This window comes from Idiotropiscis lumnitzeri, chromosome 11 (genome assembly GCF_059441095.1).
Source record: "Idiotropiscis lumnitzeri isolate Australia: NSW breed Sydney's pygmy pipehorse chromosome 11, RoL_Ilum_1.0, whole genome shotgun sequence".
NCBI lineage: Eukaryota > Metazoa > Chordata > Actinopteri > Syngnathiformes > Syngnathidae > Idiotropiscis > Idiotropiscis lumnitzeri.
This window is the reverse complement of record NC_142401.1, coordinates 22,025,842-22,045,037: the sequence shown is the minus strand read 5'-3', so window position 1 is coordinate 22,045,037 and position 19,196 is coordinate 22,025,842. Positions and strand designations below refer to the sequence as shown.

The window sequence follows — 19,196 nt, the reverse complement described above, 5'->3', positions numbered from 1 at the left end:
GGTTGTACTTTTCTCTTTTTAGTTTTTCTTTTTTTCACACCTACTCAACACGCGAGACCCTGCTGAAAATACGTAAGTGACAAAATATCCGGCTCCCTTGGCTTTTAGTTGGTGCATACAAATTTGTAAGTGAATGCAAGTAAACTTTGTACATTCCATAAAGTCACTTTAGTCATCACTAGACCTTTTTACGCCCATCTATTAGATGTCCCATTTTGTCCTTCACCTCTCAATAATTTCCGATTTTTGTTTGTATGTTCAATAGCTGTACTAGTTGATAAACATTGTCCATACACAGAAGTCAAGCATAAATTGATTTTGATGTATTTTGGAGAATGAACTCACCACTTATTTCATTGTAACCCCCTTTAGATTTAAGACTGGCTTAACGAAGTTTTTTGTCAATTATCCTCCAAACCATAAAAATTATATGACGTGGTGCCCCTGGAGGCGAGCATGAGTAATGCAGGAATTTCTCCGGCTGACTCGTGATCAGATACACTCTCAAGAGTGACCCAATAGTTGTCACATCCCATTAACTCTTTTTCCATTTTGCATTATTTGGTGAAATGCTTCGCCGCGGTGTGGGGATGCATTGTTCACAATCAGGCCAACAGTTGTTTGAAAGGCCAAAAGATAAGAATAGGGCACGTAAATAGAAAAATGTCATTCTCCCGAAGTGAAGGAATTTCATGCCAGTGTCGAATGAGTGGTTTTTGTTACAAGCACTTCGAAGATCTGTTTTGCTTATGATAAAGCATTTGCAAAAAGTTGGTGCGATTACAATTAATAATGAAAAATGTGCGTTTCTTAGAATCTCTGGTCAAATGAAAACAGATAACTTTGTTGATGAATGAACATGCTACGCCGTGTTTGAAAACTAAATGTTATGATTCATCAGATTTAAAATATTTAAGCAAGTACTATCACAATATGACAAAAATAAAGCTGATTTGACATCGTAGAACACCAACCCACGATGAGGCGTGCTCTCGGTGCTAACAGAAAAAATGGACCAAATAGGTAATATCCATCCATCCATTATCTGCTGCTAATCCGGGGTCAGGTCGTGGAGGCAGCAGCTTCAGCAGGGAAGCCCAGACTTCACTCTGCCCAGCCACATTTTCCAGCTCTTCCGGGGGGGGATCCCCAGGCGTTCCCAGGCCAGCCGAGAGACAGTCTCTCCAGCGAGGCCTGGGTCGTCCTCGGGGCCTCCTGCCGGTGGGACATGCCCGGAATGTCTCACCAGAGAGGCATCCTAATCAGATACCGAGCCACCTTATTTGCCACCTCTCAACGCGGAGAAGCAACGGCTGGACTCTGAGTCCCACCAGGATGACCAAGCTTATTACTCTATCTCTAAGGGAGAGCCCGTACACCGTGTGCAGGAAACTCACTTCGGTCGGTTGTAACCGGGATCTTGTTCTTTCGGTCACGACCCACAGTTCGTGATCATAGGTGAGGGTAGGAACGTAAATCGACCGGTAAATCAAGAGCTTCGCCTTTTGGCTCAGCTCCTTCTTCACCACAACAGGCCGATACAGGCTACGCATCACAGCAGATGTTGCATTGATCCGCCTGTCGATTGGTCCAGCCTTCCATCACTCCTGAACAAGACCCCAAGATACTTAAACTCCTCCACTTGGGGCAGGATCTCTTCCTGACCTGAAGAGGGCACTTACCCTTTTCCGACTGAGAACCATGGTGTCAGATTTCGAGGGGCTGAGCTTCATCCCAACCACTTCAGACTCGGCTGCGAAAACTTCCAGTGAGAGTTGGAGATCATGCCTGAAGAAGCCAACAGTAAAACATCATCTACAAAAAGTAAAGATGCAATATTGAGGCCACCAAAGCGGACCCCCTCATTACCTTGGCTGCGTCGAGAACTTCTGTCCATAAGGGTTATGGACAGAATCGGTGGCAAAAGGGCAGCCTTGGCGGAGTCCAACCATTACTGCAAAGAAATCCGACTTACTGCCGGCAATGCGGACCAAACTCTGACATTGATGGCATTGGCACCCAACGGCCCATATTAGTGGACCCGGTAACTCATACTCCCGAGTACGCCCCACAGAATCCCCCAAGGGATACGGTCGAATGGCTTCTCCAAGTCCACATAACACATCTAGACTGGTTGGGTGAATTCCCATGCACCCTCCAGGACTCTGCAGAGAGTGTAGAGCTGGTTCACTGTTCCGCGGCTGGGATTAAAACCACACTGCTCCTCTTGAATCTGAGATTCAACCGCTGAACAGACGCTCCTCTCCAACAACCCTAAATAGACCTTACCAGGCAGGCTGAGGAGTGTGATTCCTCTATAATTGGAACACACCCTCCAATACCCCACTGTTAAGAAGGGGGACCACCACCCCAATCTGCCAATCCAGAGGTACTGTCAGAATTGTCCACGCAATGTTGTAGAGGCATGTCAACCATGACAGCCCCACAGCATCCAGTGCCTTTAGGAACTGCGGGCGGATCTCATCCACCGCAAAGCTTGTTAAACATGTCGGTTACTTTAACCCCAGAGATAGATGAATCCACCTCAGAGTCTTCAGGCTCTGCTTCCTTAATGGAAGGTCTTCGAAGTATTCTTGCACGACTCACAACATCCCGAGAGAGGTCAGCAGCAACTTCCCTCTCCTGAGGTGCCGGATCGTGGACCAGAAATTTCCTCAAAGCCGTCCGGAAGTAATTTTCCATGGCCTCACCAAACTCCTTCCACGCCCGAGTTTTTGCTTCAGCAACCACTAAAGCTGCATTCCGCTTGGCCTGTCAGCTGCCTCCGGAGTCCCACAGACCAAAAAGGCCCGAAAGGACTCTTTCTTCAGCGTGACAGCATCCCTTTCCACTGGTGTCCACCAGCGGGTTCGGGGATTGCAATCCACGACAGGCACCGACCGCCTTACGGCCACAGCTCCGATCTGCTGAATCGCCAATGGAGGCATGAAACATGGACCACTTGGACTCAATGTCTTCTGCCTCCAGGGAAACGTGGGAAAAGTTCTGCCGGAGGTCGGAGATGAAACTCTTTCTGACAGGAGATTCTGCCAGATATTCCCTGCAAACCCACACAATACATTTGAGTCTGACCGGCATCTTACCCCACCATCAGAGCCAACACAAGTGGTGATCAATTGACAGCTCCAGCACTCTCTTCACCCGAGTGTCCGAAACATGCGGCCCCAAATCCGATGATATGACTACAAAGTCGACCCGTTCCTCACCGGAAGGCAAAGGGAGGCTACCCTATTGTCTACCGGAATGAACCCCAATTTACAGGCGCTACGATGTGGGGCATATGCATATGTTCCAATATACTTTTTTTGTCCCATTTTGAAAAAAAAAAAAAACATTCCTCAGTAACGCTCTTCAACTTTTCTACAAACCAGCCTGCGATCCCCAATGAGACAGTACCTCAACCTCCTAGTACCTTACTGTGGCCAGGGCTGCAAGGTCCCTTTCCTGCTGCAAGGGCCCACACCTTTCCAACCACTTGCATTAGATTTGAAAATATATTGCTATTTTTATCATTACAATGATTTTTATGACGTCTATTATTCTTAGTCAACATGGGTCAGATTCATTTCGAAATATTAAATGGCATACATGGCCATTCCATACATACCCCAGTATTTTCTTGTGAGCCAGAGTAAAACTGACTTTACTGCCTAAAATTGATGTCCTGTCAAATTTGCAGTCCTCTTCCATTTTTAGCAGGGAGTCTGGTTTACTATTCTGTGGAGCAAAAAGAGAAATTATGTCACATAAGCACATAAGCATTGAAATTGCAAAATAATAATATCGATATTTAAAAGGGTTGGTAATGTATTTAAGTATCAATTCATTATATTGAGCAATCGTCGTCGGATTATAATGACACTCACTTTGTTGCTGTGTAGTGCAGAGAGCAAGTGGACACTATTGGAGCCATAACCTGCTTTTTCATAACATATTTGCATCTCTAAATCAATAATTTGCTGAATTCGGATGATGTAAGCACTGCTGGTTAATGATTGTATCCTGATTAACTGATCACAATCATGTCTTGAAGCTTTCAAGCGCGGAGTAACTGTTTACAGAGGTACGTAAACTAAAGAATAGCCGCGCTGTATTCAAAAACAAGTTCTTATTGTCTATCACAAATAAATTTATTCTCACGATAGCCAAACAAACCTGCTCTCAGTATAATTTGAATTATTAAAAATGACAATATTCAAAGTTATGTTGGTGAGCCCTGAGTTAGATTAATCACCTCATAATTCCAGGACAAAACACTACACAGAGGAACTTGTTCAGGGCAATTTTCAAATCAAGGGGTCACCAACGTGGTAGTCGCGGTAGTCCGGGTAGTCTGCAAGAACCATATGAGTATCCCAAAGGACTGTTCTAAAATAGTGCTAAGAAGTTGTGATTTTCAAGGAACGCTGTAGAAATTATCATTGAAAAATATGGACACAGTCATAGATTTATAAAACAAAAAAAATTGCATTTATTTATTTGTTTCCTAATTATTGTGATCGATCGTTAACAGGACCAGTGTTTGAAATGAATATAATTAACACACATACTACTCATTCATTCATTCTTTTGCGCTTATCCAGGTCTAATAATCATGTTGTCCTTTCAGGCTGGGCCTGGGTGCAGGCCTGGCTACCAGACGCTCACCTTTGAGCCCCACCTACAAGCCTGGCTCCAGAGGGAGGCCCCGGTAACCCGCGTCCGGGCAAGGGAAAACGTCCATTATTTGTTTTAATCATAGGGGTCTTTTGAGCCGTGCTTGGTCTGGTCCCTCACGTAGGACCTGGTTGCCATGGGTGGCCATGTCAGGGTCATAAATCCCCAGACAATTTAGCTGCTACGATCATTGGGACACCCAAATTTCTCTGCCACGATAGGGTGACGGCTCATATCAAAGGTATTTCAGCAGATTTGTCCTTTCAGACGTATATCAAATTGGTAGTCCTTCACACTAATCAGTACACAAGAAGTAGCTCTTACTCTCAAAAGGATTGTTGACCACTGGCCTAAATACAATTTGCAATTAGCAGCGTGCATGGATATAGAGCTCGTAGCATTTAAATTTGCACTTATTGTTTATGTTTACAGAATGTACAGCCATATGTGACTTTATTGTATACAGTATAGTTTCTTCTTTAAGGTTATAATGGTCAAAGGCATGTAATGTGTGTTTTTCTGTTCCTTTAGTTCAATTGAGTGACTATAAAAGTGATGATTTAAAAAAAAATGTTCCCAGGAGGTGCCTGATTTGTAAAATGCCAATGTTAAAACCAATCATGGGCCAGTTAAGTGTCTGTGCTCAATGATAATACTTGAAATTGAACAGCATTTACATTATACATGTGAGGTGTTTTTCACAAAATCGGGCTTGTCTCCAAAAAGGAAAATTGAGAGTTTGATGTTTTCTAATTCTACGCCTTGTTCAATGTATTATACATCATTGTCAAGGAATTATCTTAAAAATGCACAAAGTTACAGAAATTTTAATGCTGTTAGGTTGACTTCCTTTGTTTTTAGGAAAAGGTGTTTTCAGTTTTCTCACATACATCTTTCAAATGTCCATAGCAACTAGTACCTTAGGAAAAAGATATTGACCCCTAACATTCAGGAAGTGCTGAAAGACCAGTTGGGAGTAAATTCCAATAGCAAGTAAGCACACCATCTGAGATTTTAACCATGTAAAATCTGAGCAAGTTTGACATCTAAACAGATGAAATAGGGCAAAAATCGTGATTTTAGCCTCAACCCCAAAACAAGTTTGAAGATCCCATTAAGGTCACAATGAATTTCCTGATGCATCATTTGCCAAAGTTTTCTTCTTTTATTGTAGCTACTTGCGTGTGTGTGTGTTTTTTTAAATTATTCTTACTATTTTATTTAGGTCAAATTACCGCTTTGGTAAATTTGGTTGAAGAATTTTGTGTCACAAGAATATTTGCCTTTTGGTGTGGTCCATAACAAGAGAGTTTATAGGGAGTTTTTCACGGATACTATAGCTCAATTGTATTTGTTCACATAAAGACAAAAAATATTTGATGGTTTAACAGTTTTTTTTTTGCATTCAATGTAATACATAAGAAATAAATCAACACTTTATATTTACTTTCCAGTATTCCAAATATGCACTCCGTGTATCATAGACCAGGAAGGACAATCACAAATAATCATTCTTCCATATAAAAGGTGAACACTTTTCATATTTGATTTTATTTTCATCTCAATTAGAACAGCATAACATGCAAATTTGTGGTGTTAGAACTTTCCCACATACGCAAACTGTTCGGTAGTGACGTCAGTGATGTGTCAAAAATGCGTTTCATGAAATGACAACATTGAGGAGTGATCAAAACATACCAGGCATTTCAATGAAAACCTATTCCACATAGTATTCTGACTCATCACTCTCAACTGGTGGGAATTGCCTCCCCGTGCTTGCATTTAAACAGAAGGGTTTTAACACCCTCGTGGTTGTGACATTACATGTGTCATGTCCAGTGTTGTTTCTGTTGCGAATATGTTCTCTCCACCCAAAGTCCATCTTAGTGGAGTAGTGGGCGGAGTCACATAAGGGAAGCAATTCCAATCAATCCGATCCACCTGGTGCTAATCAGCAGTCTGTAGTATTTAGATTCAGCCCCAAACAAACGAAACTGCCGGAGTATTGCTTTGCATGTGGTCCTGCTGCTTGCTGCTTGCAAAATCCTACGTTTTTTCGAGTTGTCAATTTGTCTTCGCGCCAGTAGTATTTATAAGTTGGTTAAATTAAGGTCTACTGTGTTTTTGTGTTTCTGGTACAAAACTAGTTAGCATACCAGGAGTACTTAATGTGTTTGTTTCATTAAAGTGCTCTTGGCCACATTCTGCTTAGTTTTTGTAAATAGTCTTTTGGATCCCTTATTTCTGGTCCACTATTCCTTGTTAGTGCAAACTTGTTTTTACTCTTGAGATGACGTTTCGTGTTGTTGTAGTTCAAATCAATGGTTTGAATAAAGCCTTTGTCGCTGCTCTCAAACAATCTGCGTGGTGATCCCTTCTCTGGCCGTAAGGCCATCCATAACATGTTGTAGTACATCTACATAAAGCAATAAATTAAAAATGGAAAAAGACTCATAAAAGAACGAGATCCTGGAACTGACGATTAATGTTGGATTACAAACATTCAGCGATGTCTGGATTCCATGACAACATTCGCTTCTACTATGAGGTAAGGATTAACCTACCGACCGTCCATCTGTCCGCCTTCTGTTTGATTTCGCGTTGGGGTCACATTATGGTGTATGTCGACTTCTATTGGTTGTCCATATATGTCAATCATTTGTGAAGTCCCCTTAGAGGCAAGGAATTACGGGTTAGTTTGATGCAGCTAGTTTACCACGACATGCTAGCTATCATTGGCTAAAACCAAGCACTAGAGCACATAGGTACAGTGCACATTTCACACATCTAAGTGCTCTTGGACACTTTTCGTTTAGTTTTTGTAAACAACCTTTTGGATCCCTTGATTCTCATCCACTATTCCTTGTTAGTGCAAACTTGTTTTTACTCTTGCGACGATATTTCGTGGTGTTGTAGTTCAAATCAATGGTTTGAATCAAGCCTGTGTCACTGCTCTCAAACACTTTCATCTGCGTGGTGATCCCTTCTCTGGCCGTAAGGCTATCCATAACAGAATACTCCGGCCAGATGGATCACGCAGAGGCAGATCGGTGGCGCCATGCGTTGGCAAGTCAGGGGGCATTGGTGGGTCAACATGACCAAAACCTAAAGCAAATTATGGAAGCTATATCGTCGTTGTCTTCCCGAGTGGAGGCACTAGGGTCGCGTCTCGATCGGGATTCAGAAACTCGTCAAAGTAACATTGATAATGCTACTTCCGTGGTTAGTGTACCCCCGGGTTCCTCTCGGGCCGGCTGTCGAGAACCAACATTCCTCATCCCGCACGCTATTGGGGTGAACCTGGTAGTTGTGCTCAATAACTGCACCAGTGCTCTTGTGTTTGATCAGCAACCTCTGACATATGTTAATGATGCTGCTAAAGTGGCGTTTATCATGGGTTTGCTTAATGACAAAACTGCTGCATGGGCCATGGCAATCAGCAATCAGTACCCAGCAGTACGCAAGTCTTTAAAGACATTCCTTACTGAAATGAAAAAAGTTTTTGATCATCACATTAAAGGCAGAGAAACGGGCAACCAGCTCCTGGATTTTTCTTAAGAAAAATGGTCTGTAGAGTACTACATCTCTTCGTATCTTAGCTGCCGAGAGCGGTTTTGACGATGCCGCACTATGTAGTATTTTTCTACAGGGACTTAATCCACAAATAAAGGGTAAACTTGCTGCACGATATGAGACGGATAACCTAGAGCAACTCATAGAACTCGCCATCAGACTGGATAATCGACTCCGGGAACATTAACGGGAGCGAGATTGGTAATCTCACAGCATTCCTGCCTGATCAGCTCTGCAGGTGGTCTCAACTCCAGAAACGAGTCCTGTCTCAACAGTTCAACAACTGGTGTCCTTTCGTACAATGGCCAAAGCATGGACATCAACGCTTTGATAGACTCCGGGGCAGATGACTGTTTTGTGGAGGGTTTAATGATGGCATCCTTAAATTGTACTCTGTGTCCGTTAGATTGACCTAGGGAAGTGCGAGACCTAGATGGCAAACTGTTAGCTACTGTTACACACTCTACCGACACTATGACCTTAAAATTGTCAGGTAACCATCATGAGGCTAGGCCTTACCTTGTCATGCCGTCTAGTTCAGCGCCACTAGTTTTGGGTGTACCTTGGCTCAAAATGCATAATCCCAGCATTAATTGGGATGACCCTAAACTTGAAAATTGGAGTATCTTTTGTCATGCTAACTGCCTACGTGCTGCGAGTCCTCAATCAACCTTGTCGAATTCTTCTGTGCACGAGCCAGTCAATTTAGCAAACATTCCGGTGGAGTATCATTACCTTGGGGCAGTATTCTGCAAAGAGCGAGCCCAGTCACTTCCTCCACATCGTCCATATGATTGTTCAATTGAGTTGGTCCCTAATGCCCCATTGCCCAATGCTAAATTGTTCCAAGTGTCAAGACCAGAGCAGGAAGCCCTGAGGGAGTACATCTCATCCTCCCTTGCTGCTTGTCTCATTCGTCCGCCTAAATCGCCGGTTGGTGCGGGGTTCTTCTTCATTGATAAGAAGGACAAGACTCTTCGTCCATGTGTGGATTATAAAGGTTTTAATGAAATTACTATCAAAAATAATTATCCTTTGCCACTGTTAGATTTTGCATTTACATCTTTACACTCAGCCACAGACTTCACTAAACTGCATTTGCGCAACGCATACCATTTGATTCGTATTAAAGAGGGTGACGAGTGGAAGACGGCCTTCAATACCCCAATTGGACACTTTGAATATCTTGCCATGCCATTCCGGTTAACCAACGCGCCGGCGGTCTTTCAGAACCTGATCAATGATGTCTTGCATAATATGATTATGCAGTTCTGTTTTGGTTTTCTCTTGAAACATGGAAGAGCACCGCCAACATGTTAAGCTTGTACTTGAGCGATTGCTGGATAGACTCTTTGTTAAAGCAGAGAAGTGCGAGTTTCATTCAAAGTCGCTTCAATTTCTGGGGTTTATAGTGGAGGTGGGTCAACTGCGGGTCGATCCAGCCAAGGTCCAGGCTGTGGTTGAGTGGCCCACTCCGAATTTAAGGAAGCAGTTGCAGAGGTTCTTAGGCTTCGCTAACTTCTATGGAAGTTTCATCCGCGGTTTTAGCAGTAAAGCAGAACTTTTGACTAGGCTGACATCGGTTAATAGACCTTTTGAGTGGACGCAGGGCGCGGAAAGGGTGTTTGCTCACTTAAAGCGCACGTTTACCCCTGCCCCGGTTCTCACGCATCCTAACCCTGACTTTCCATTTGTTGTAGAAATGGATGCCTCGGATTCAGGGGTGGGGGCCGTCCTATCCCAGCGCTCTCCCGTTGACCAGAGGCTTCAGCCCTGTGCTTTCTTTTCGCGTTGCCTTAGCATCGCCGAAAGACACGATGACGTTGGTAACCGCGAACTCCTGGCCATGGTCATCGCGCTTCAGGAGTGGAGACACTGACTGGAGGGGGCAGCTAGACCCTTCCAGATCTTCACGGACCATAAGAACCTGGCGGCCCACAGACTCAACTCCCTTCAGGCTCGGTGGGCTCTATTCTTGACCCGGTTTGACTTCGTAATCACTTACAGTCCAGGCTCTCGGAACGTCAAGCTCGATGCCCTGTACCGTCTCTACAGCTCTTCGGGTGTGGAGTCCGCCCCAGAGGTGATCGTTCCTGGGGTCCGTGCGGTGGGGGCTCAGTGATGGGAAGCGGAGACGAGGGTGGCTGACTCATTGAAGACGGTTCAGGTGCCTATGGAATGCCCCAAGGACAAGTTGTTTGTGCCGAAGGAAAAGAGAACAGAGGTGTTGCAGTGGGGTCATGGTGTCATGTAATTCGGGGATCGGTCGCACCCGATTCCTATTCTTGCAGAGATTCTGGTGGTCTGGCATCACTGCGGACGTTCGTGAGTTTGTTGCTGCTTGCTCTGTCTGCGCCAGGAACAAGTCCTCTCATCAGACACCGGTGGGTCTTCTGCGGCCCTTGCCCATTGCATCCCGTCCTTGGTCTCATGTTTCTCTGGACTTTGTCATTGGTCTTCCGCCTTCACAAGGTAACTCCGTCATCCTCAGTGTGGTGGACCGTTTCTCGAAGATGGCCCATTTCATTCCCCTGCCCAAGTTTCCGTCATCGCTTGAGACGGCCAATCTACTCGTGAGGAATGTGTTTCGCTTACATGGCTAACCAAGACCTTGAGGCCGCACTTCATTGTGTGTGTCAGCAGCATTCATTCCTGCTCGCTCCACCTCCCTTGGGTGGAATACGCCCCTAACACCTTGATCTGCTCAGCCACTGGACTATCTCCATTCAAGTCTGCTTACAAATATCAACCTCCAGTTTTTCCTTCTCAAGAATCTGAGGTCTCCATACCCTCTGTCCATCTTCACCTCCGCCGGGCTCGCATGGTCTGGCGGGACACTAGGTCTGCGCTTTCCCATACTGCGACCGCAATTGTCGTTTGGTGGATCGTCATCGGCATCCAGCTCTGTCTTACCGGCCTGGCCAGAAGGTGTGGCTCTCCACGAAGGGTCTTCAGCTAGCCGGTGTGTCAAGGAAGATGGGTCCTCGCTTCATTGGTCCGTTTGTTACTGAATCTATCATCAGCTCTGTTGCTGTGAGACTCAGGCTCCCGCCTGCGTTGAAGGTACATCCTGTGTTCCATGTTTCTCTGCTGAAGCCAGTCTCTGCTAGCTCGCTCAACCCTCCAGTGGTGCCTCCTCCTCCTCCGCGCCTGATCGATGGTCTGTCTACACGATTCGGTCGGTTCTGGACTCCAGGAAGGAGGGGCAGGGTTTCCAGTATTTTGTCGACTGAGAGGGCTATGGGCCGGAAGAGCGTCAGTGGGTCCCCCGCTCCTAGATCCATCAATCCTCCATGAGTTCCATGCCTGTCACCCTTCCAAGGCTGTTGGTCAGTCTGGGGGCGTTTATTGAGGGGGGGAGGTACTGTCATGTCCATTGTTGTTTCTGTGGTCTCTCCACCCGCAGTACATCCTGGTGGAGTAGTGTGAAGAGTCACAGAAGGGAAGCTAATCAGCAGTCTGTAGTATTTATGTTCAGTCCCAAAAAAACTAAACTGCCCGAGTATAACATTGCATGTGGTCTTGCTGCTTGCCAAATCCTGCATTTTTTCGAGTTGTGTCAATTTGCCTTCGCGCCAGTATTATTTAAGATTGGTTAAATTAAAGTCAACTGGGTTTTTCCGTTTCTGGTACACACCTAGTTAGCATACCAAGAATACTTAGTGTGTTTGTTTCTTTTAAGTGCTCTTCGACACTTTCTGTTTAGATTTTGTAAATACCCTTCTGAATCCCTTGGTTCCGGTCCACTATTCTTTGTTAGTGTAAACTTGTTTTTACTCTTGCGACGACGTTTCGTGTTGCTGTAGTTCAAATCAATGGTTTGAAAAAAGCCTGTGTCACTGCTGTCAAACACTTGCATCTGCGTGATGATCCCTTCTCTGGCCGCAAGGCCATCCATAACAACATGTGGAACAGCTGCATAAAGCAATAAATTAAAAATGGAAAAAGACTCATAAAAGAACGAGATCCTGGAACTGACGATTAACGTTGGATTACAAACATTCAGCGATGTCTGGATTCCATGACAACATTCGTTTCTACTATAGGTAAGGATTAACCTACCGACCGTCCATCCATCCGCCTTCTGTTTGATTTTGCGCTGGGGTCACATTATGGTGTACGTCGACTTTTATTGGTTGTCCATATACAGTAATACCCCGGTTATCGCGGTTAATGGGGACCGAGACCACCTGCGAAAACTGAAAATCCGCGAAGTAGCGGCGCACCTTAAAAAAAAAAACAAAAAAAACTTATATATACTTCGCACCTATATATATATATATATATATATATATATATATATATATATATATATATATATATAAATGGGTAGAGAGAGAGAGAGAGTGAAATTCATGTTATAACAAAAAAAAAACAAATTATTATTAAAACGTATTTTTTTATTCCCCAGTCATTATTTTCGTATTTATTCAATTACTTCTTTTTGTATTTATTTAATTACTTCGACTTCCCCGGGCACGGGCGGTTCCAAGCGGCCCCTAAGTTTAACCGAATGGAAGCTCTGGAGGAGGAGGGCGGGCGTGTGTCACAGTTAAGCCGAATAGGAGCACCTCTTCCGCCCGGGCACGAGCGTAGCGTGAGGCTGTCAGTTATGAATGAATAAATAAATAAATGAAGAATGCCACCTTTCATTTCACTGTCATGATCCGTGCCTGTCATGCCGCGTGTGTTTTTGTTTTTTCAGCTGTGTGGGCGTTGCTCCAGCGATCGTCTCGCGCCATGCCGTCAGCTGCTGCACGATGCGCTTATTACACTGACTATATTGTGATTATAATAAATATCTTTGTATCACCACCTTTTTTCCCGTGTCTGCGTTTGGAGAGTCCTGCTCAATCCTCCAGATCTGCTGGAGGATCATAACATTCACAGGGCACACTTGACGGCGTACCAGCAGGTAAAAGTCAAAGTAATTAAATAAATACAAAAAGAAGTAATTGAATAAATACGAAAATAATGGCTGGGGAATAAAAAATAAGTTTTAATAATAATTTGTTTTGTTTTTTTGTTATAACATGAATTTCACTCTCTCTCTCTCTCTACCCATATATATATATATATATATATATATATATATTTTTTTTTTTTTTTAAGCATTTTTTAAGGTGCGCCACTACTTCGCACCTATATATATATATATATATATATATATATATATATATATATATATATACAGTGAACCCCCGCTACTTCGCGGTTCACCTTTCGCGGGTTCAGTGCTTCGCGCGTCTAAAAAATATTCGGGAGCATTGTAGTTTCGCCGAGCGGCACAAGGGGGCGCTGAAGCGGTTAGACGGCCGCCGTGCGCCGAAGAGGAGAGTGGACGAAGAAGAGAGTGGCCGAAGAAGAGCAGGTTCCCCCGGACACGATTGGTGGCGACGGACACGATCGGACACCGTGCGTGAGCTCCGAAGGAGACCGGCCGGCGTGTGTGGCTGTCAAGCCGAAGATAAACAACTTCCGCCCGGGCACTCGCGCGGCGACATTTGGCTTCGTTCGGGACCGTGCGTGAGCTCCGAAGGAGACCGGCCGGCGTGCGTGGTAGTTAAGCCGAATAGGAGCACCTTCCGCCCGGGCAACGGCAGAGAGCGAGGCTGTCAGTTATGAATGAATAAATGAATAAATAAATAAATGAAGAATGCCACCTTTCATTTCACTGTCATGATCCGTGCCTGTCATGCCGCGTGTGTTTTTGTTTTTTCAGCTGTGTGGGCGTTCCTCCAGCGATCATCTCGCGCCATGCCATCAGCTGCTGCGAGACGCGCTGATTACACTGACTATATTGTGATTATAATAAATATTGTAACGTTGTAGAATAAATCAGGCCAATTTGTCCATCAGCGAACGCTTTTATTATTAAGCCAAAAACGGCTGCTGTTGGCCGCAACCACGCCGATCACAGAGAGAGCAACACAACGACAACAACATAACGTTCACTCCCCTGCTGCCTTCACAGCCTCCACAGAAAAGAGGAAAACACAGAACCCTTGAACTATTTACAAAGTCGCTACACTATCATTGTATCACCACCTTTTTTCCCGTGTCTGCGTTTGGAGAGTCCTGTTCAACCCTCCAGTTCTGCTGGAGGATCATAACATTCACAGGGCACACCGGACGGCGTACCAGCAGGTAAAAGTCGAAGTAATTAAATAAATACAAAAAGAAGTAATTGAATAAATACAAAAATAATGGCTGGGGAATAAAAAAATAAGTTTTAATAATATTAGTTTTTTTGTTATAACATGAATTTCACTCTCTCTCTCTCTACCAGTATATATATATATATATATATATATATATATATATATATATATATATATATATATATATATATATAGGTGCGAAGTATATATATATATACGCGGTGTTTTTTGTTTTTTTTTGACTTCGCGGATTTTCAGTTTTCGCGGGTGGTCTCGGTCCCCATTAACCGCGATAACCAGGGTATTACTGTAACAGATTTGTCACAGTCAATTTGAAGCATAGATGTATCAGACTTTGGCCAGCAGGGTGTGCTAACATGCAGTCTGAAATACCTCAAGGGGATCATGCCCAGTGGTCGAGAGAGTTTCTCAGTCTATACAATGGACGCGTTGCATTTGGGGTTTGTTTTAAAGTGCGCCTTAAGGTCACAAAAATACGGTATGTTTACAATTTGTTTGATGAGCTGTCCAATTTCTTCTTTTTCATTTACATTGTTAACCGGAGTGTAATAACTTTCTACTACTACAATAGGCTTTTCGACAAGACAAGTTTGAAAATAATAATTAAAAATAGAATTGGAGGCATAAATAGGAGCCATGAAGAGATGATTTCTCAAAAGATCATTTTAATAATATTCTACTGCCAGGTCATTAAAGTTTTAACATACTTGACAAAAAGCGTTATTTTTGTTTTTAAATCACAAACTAACTCCCCTTTTAAATAAATTACAATGTAATAGCCAGATCCACATAATACAGTACTTTAGGTCAATGCGATGTCAAGATTAAGGTGCCTTGAAAAAGTATTCATATCCTTTGAACGTTTTCACATATTTGTGACCTTACAATCACAAACTTGAGCACATTTTATCTGAGAAACTAACACAAAGTAGCATACAAAAGTAAAGTGGAACAAATATAAGCAAAAATAAATCTGAAAACCAAAGAAGTCCAGGATGGATGCCCATGTTTGTGATGGAGGACAGAGGACAAGAAGTTTTTTTTAAAAAGGACAGACTAAGTAAGGCCAAAAGTGGGTTTTCGTCTACACCTTTACTCGTCCTTAATCGGTATAGAATTAAAATATTTGCACTCGAAAATTTTGCAACGCTGTAGTGTGATCCAGTCCTTCTGAGAGTTCAACAGAGTGAGAGGGGGAGAGAGAGAGAGAAAGCAAGGGAGCGAGTGGACAAAAACAGAACCGATACGGGCGTCTGTGTGAAGAAGAAATTGAGAGCCAAAAGAAACAGCTTAAGTCGCGTTTTAATTTGAGCAAAGCGATGAAGTGCAATAAATAAAGGTTCCGGTACACTATCACTATAGCTGCGTTCAGCATTGATTGGGGGTAAAAATCGTCGCTCTGTGTTTATAATACAGTAAGTATTCCCACCTACGGACCTCTGTCAAACGAAAATACCCTCACCCGGAAAAAAAAAGTATGCATTAAATTTTTCACGACTATATTACATTCACGATCGATTCCTCACAACGGAAATTCCGGCATAGCATAGCGAAGCATGCAGTAGCAAAAACTCAAGCAGTTCCTGCGCCATAGAATGGAAAAACTTTGACCGCTCTGCCATTATCGGATACAAAACGGTGTGAATTTGGCATGATTTTTACTGAAATTGCGAAAGATTTAAAATCCATTCATTTACATTTACGTCTATATATCATAGATCGGTAATGACCGTGGAAGAGAGAATGAAATGCATCTGATTAAGCGAAGCAGGATACAAAGTAAAAAAACAAGGAATTGATTCTGGCTCAGTACGATTCCGTCAGTTTACCTGCTCAGAGGAAATTGCGTGCGGCTTGACGGACGAAGTACAGCAGCGTGAATGAACGTGTCCTGGAATGCTTTAATTGTTGTCGTGCTGAAAACTTCAACCTACCTGGACTGATAATTAGAGAGAAGGCTAGCTCAATTGCGCTACCTATGTGCATAGAGTAAGCTTCCCAAGGCTGGCTTAAAAACAAAACAAAAAAAAAGCTGTATTTTGTTAACATGCACGTTCACTCAGGTCTTGCGGGCATTGTGACAAGCTTGTGTGTGACGAGTGTGTGTGTGTGTGCATGCGTGAGGAAGAGTGCTGTGTCAGCACACTTCACACATGTACCATAGTTGTGTCCCACATAAGGAAATTCTGTTATACGGATATATTGGACAATGAAAATATGGTTCCGTACTGTATATATAATATCCCATTTAATAAAGTGGAGACCCATGCTATTCATCTGAAGCAGGTAATGGTAAATGAAAGGACACAGGACGGACGGGGAAACAGGACAATTATTTTATTAATAAGGACGGAGGGACGATTACAGAAGGGTGCCCAGGTTGTGGACTGGCAAAGAAGGGTAGAGTGCCTATCTCTTCGAAAAAGTGCAATGCACATTTGTATTGATCACAGATACCCCTAAATACAATCCAGTAGAAACAATTACCTTCAGTAGTCACCTAACTTGTAAATACAGGTATGTGAAATTTACTCTTCATCGAGAATATTTTCACTTAAGTCAATTCTTGCAAGCCTTTCTTGCACATAGTCATGGTGCCGCAATTCTGCCATCCAGACATCTGACCTGAAAATATCTGTGCAACCACCGAGAGGCATGATTCTGTGAAGTCTAAGGGACGTCCTGATTTCTGGATCAGGGAGTTTTCATAAGACGTGAATTCCATGGAGATCCACTTGCAAAATATGTCACAATTTAAATGTGAAGGGTAGTGGATCAGGAAGGTATACCTATCATCACCGTGACGTGTGTAGCAACAGTTAACAGTCCGAGATCTCCTCTGTCCTATTTTACACTACATAATGCGGCAGACATTTTCAACCGGAGACAGGTCTGGTCTGCAGGCAGGCCATTCCATTACCCACACTGTTTTACTACGACGCGTGCAGAATGCTGTTTGGAATTGTCTTGATGAAATAAGCAGGGGTGTCCAGGAAAATGACATTGCTTGGATGGCAGCATGTTTCTCCAAAACCTGTACCTTTCAGCAGTAATGGTGCTTTAACAGGTGTATAAATCACCCATGCCATTGGTATTAATACCCATACCGTCACAGATTATGTTTATATAAATTCATAACTTGCGTCTATAACAGTTCCGATGGTTATTTTCCTTTTTGGCCGAGAAGACACAACGTCCACAATTTCCCAAAACAATTTGAAATGTGGACTTGTCAGACCACAGAATACTTTTCCACTTTGCATCAGACCAGTCTCAGATGGGCTCGGGCCCAGAGAAGCTGGCTGTGTTTCTAGGTGTTGTTGATGAATGGCTTTTGTTTTGCAAAGTTTAGTTTTAAGTTCCACTTACGTCTGTACAGTGGGTTGCAAAAGTATTAATACCAATGAGCAACACTCAAATTTGCGGCATAGAACAAAGGAAAGGGGTGTTTCACCTCTTTTCAGGAAAGGAAATAGCGCAAAGACAACCATCTAAAAAATATTTTGTTATAAGTGCATACATGGGTGGATTGGGAAGGAGACGCGCGCACCTGTCCTCGGCTGCTCATCTGTTCATCCGCTTTCATCCACCGGGCGAGTAAACGCAACTATGGTTTCGTGCACCACCACATGCAACACTTGCACCCTTCTCATGGAAAGACTTTCCCTGCTCGAGGGACGTGTCCGCCAGCTAGAGCAGAAAAATGTGGTAAGCGTAAATGTGGCGGACACAACTGTTAGCATGGGTTGTAGCCAACCTGCTAGTGCGGTTAGCATTGGCCGTAAATGGTTTGCTAATCGCGGTGAGCCTATTAAGACATTCCACCTCGGTCTTCTGGCCCCGCCCTTTAGTGATAGGTGACTCCATTACCCACAACATTAGGCTTGAAAATCTAGCCACAGTAATGTGTATTCCTGGGGCCAGAGCACCCGACATTGAAGCTAATCTTATGGAGCTAGCACGCAAGAGACCTAGACACCAGCGTAGTGCAAGCAACGCTAGCTATTCAGATATAGTGATACACGTCGGCTCCAATGATACTAGGATGAGGCAATCAGAGATCACAAAGAAAAACATAGCAAGGACTTGTGATATGGCCAGAAAGATGAGTCGGCATCGAGTAATTGTCTCGGGCCCCCTGCCTGCGAGAGGCAATGATGAGAGGTTTAACAGATTATTCTCGCTTAATCGGTGGCTGGCTAGCTTTTGTATTGAGCAGGGACTGCAGTTTGTAGATAATTGGCCTTCTTTTTGGGGCCGACCTGACCTGCTGAAGATGGACGGCCTTCACCCTAACTGGGAAGGCGCCATCACTCTTTCTAGAAACATAGATGATTGTTTGAGCCTTCTATGACTGTTCATATCAGAGGTCGGGTTGCAGGCGAATAGTGAGCCTGTAAGGGAGGGTATGGAGTCTGTAAGGCTAGAGCTAACTAGCGCTATGCTAGACTTAGACAACACACATAGCTTTTCTTCTAGATTAGAGCGCTTCACAACATACGCTGTTGCATCACATACTGATACAATTTCTACTGAGGTGGCAATACATGATGGGTTTAAGCATTCCTCCTCGGTCGGTCCTATCGACGACGAGGCGTTCTCTCAAAATGATAGCACTCGAAAGCTGAAAAATAACTATCGGATCCGATCGTCGTAATTTCTCGCCGCGTTTATAGTTGCTCGAAGTACAATTCGGGACCTAGGCAACGCAATCTTATTAATATTATGACCAGGAGTCCTGTCGCACGGAATAATTTAGATGTA

General features: G+C 43.7%; 1 protein-coding gene and 1 pseudogene across 3 annotated transcripts in view; one reads left to right on the top strand and one right to left on the bottom strand.

Annotated features, from left to right (window-relative positions):
* The window catches only part of phf2 (PHD finger protein 2), a 169,440-nt gene that overhangs the window by 63,162 nt on the left and 87,082 nt on the right, over nt 1-19,196 (bottom strand). For all 3 annotated transcript variants that reach the window (XM_088309286.1, XM_088309285.1, XM_088309284.1), the window contains one exon: nt 3,629-3,738. In XM_088309286.1, the coding sequence (XP_088165412.1) occupies nt 3,629-3,738 (110 nt within the window). The remainder of the gene's footprint in view (nt 1-3,628; nt 3,739-19,196) is intronic.
* Nucleotides 17,974-18,786, top strand: LOC148328371 (uncharacterized; annotated as a pseudogene).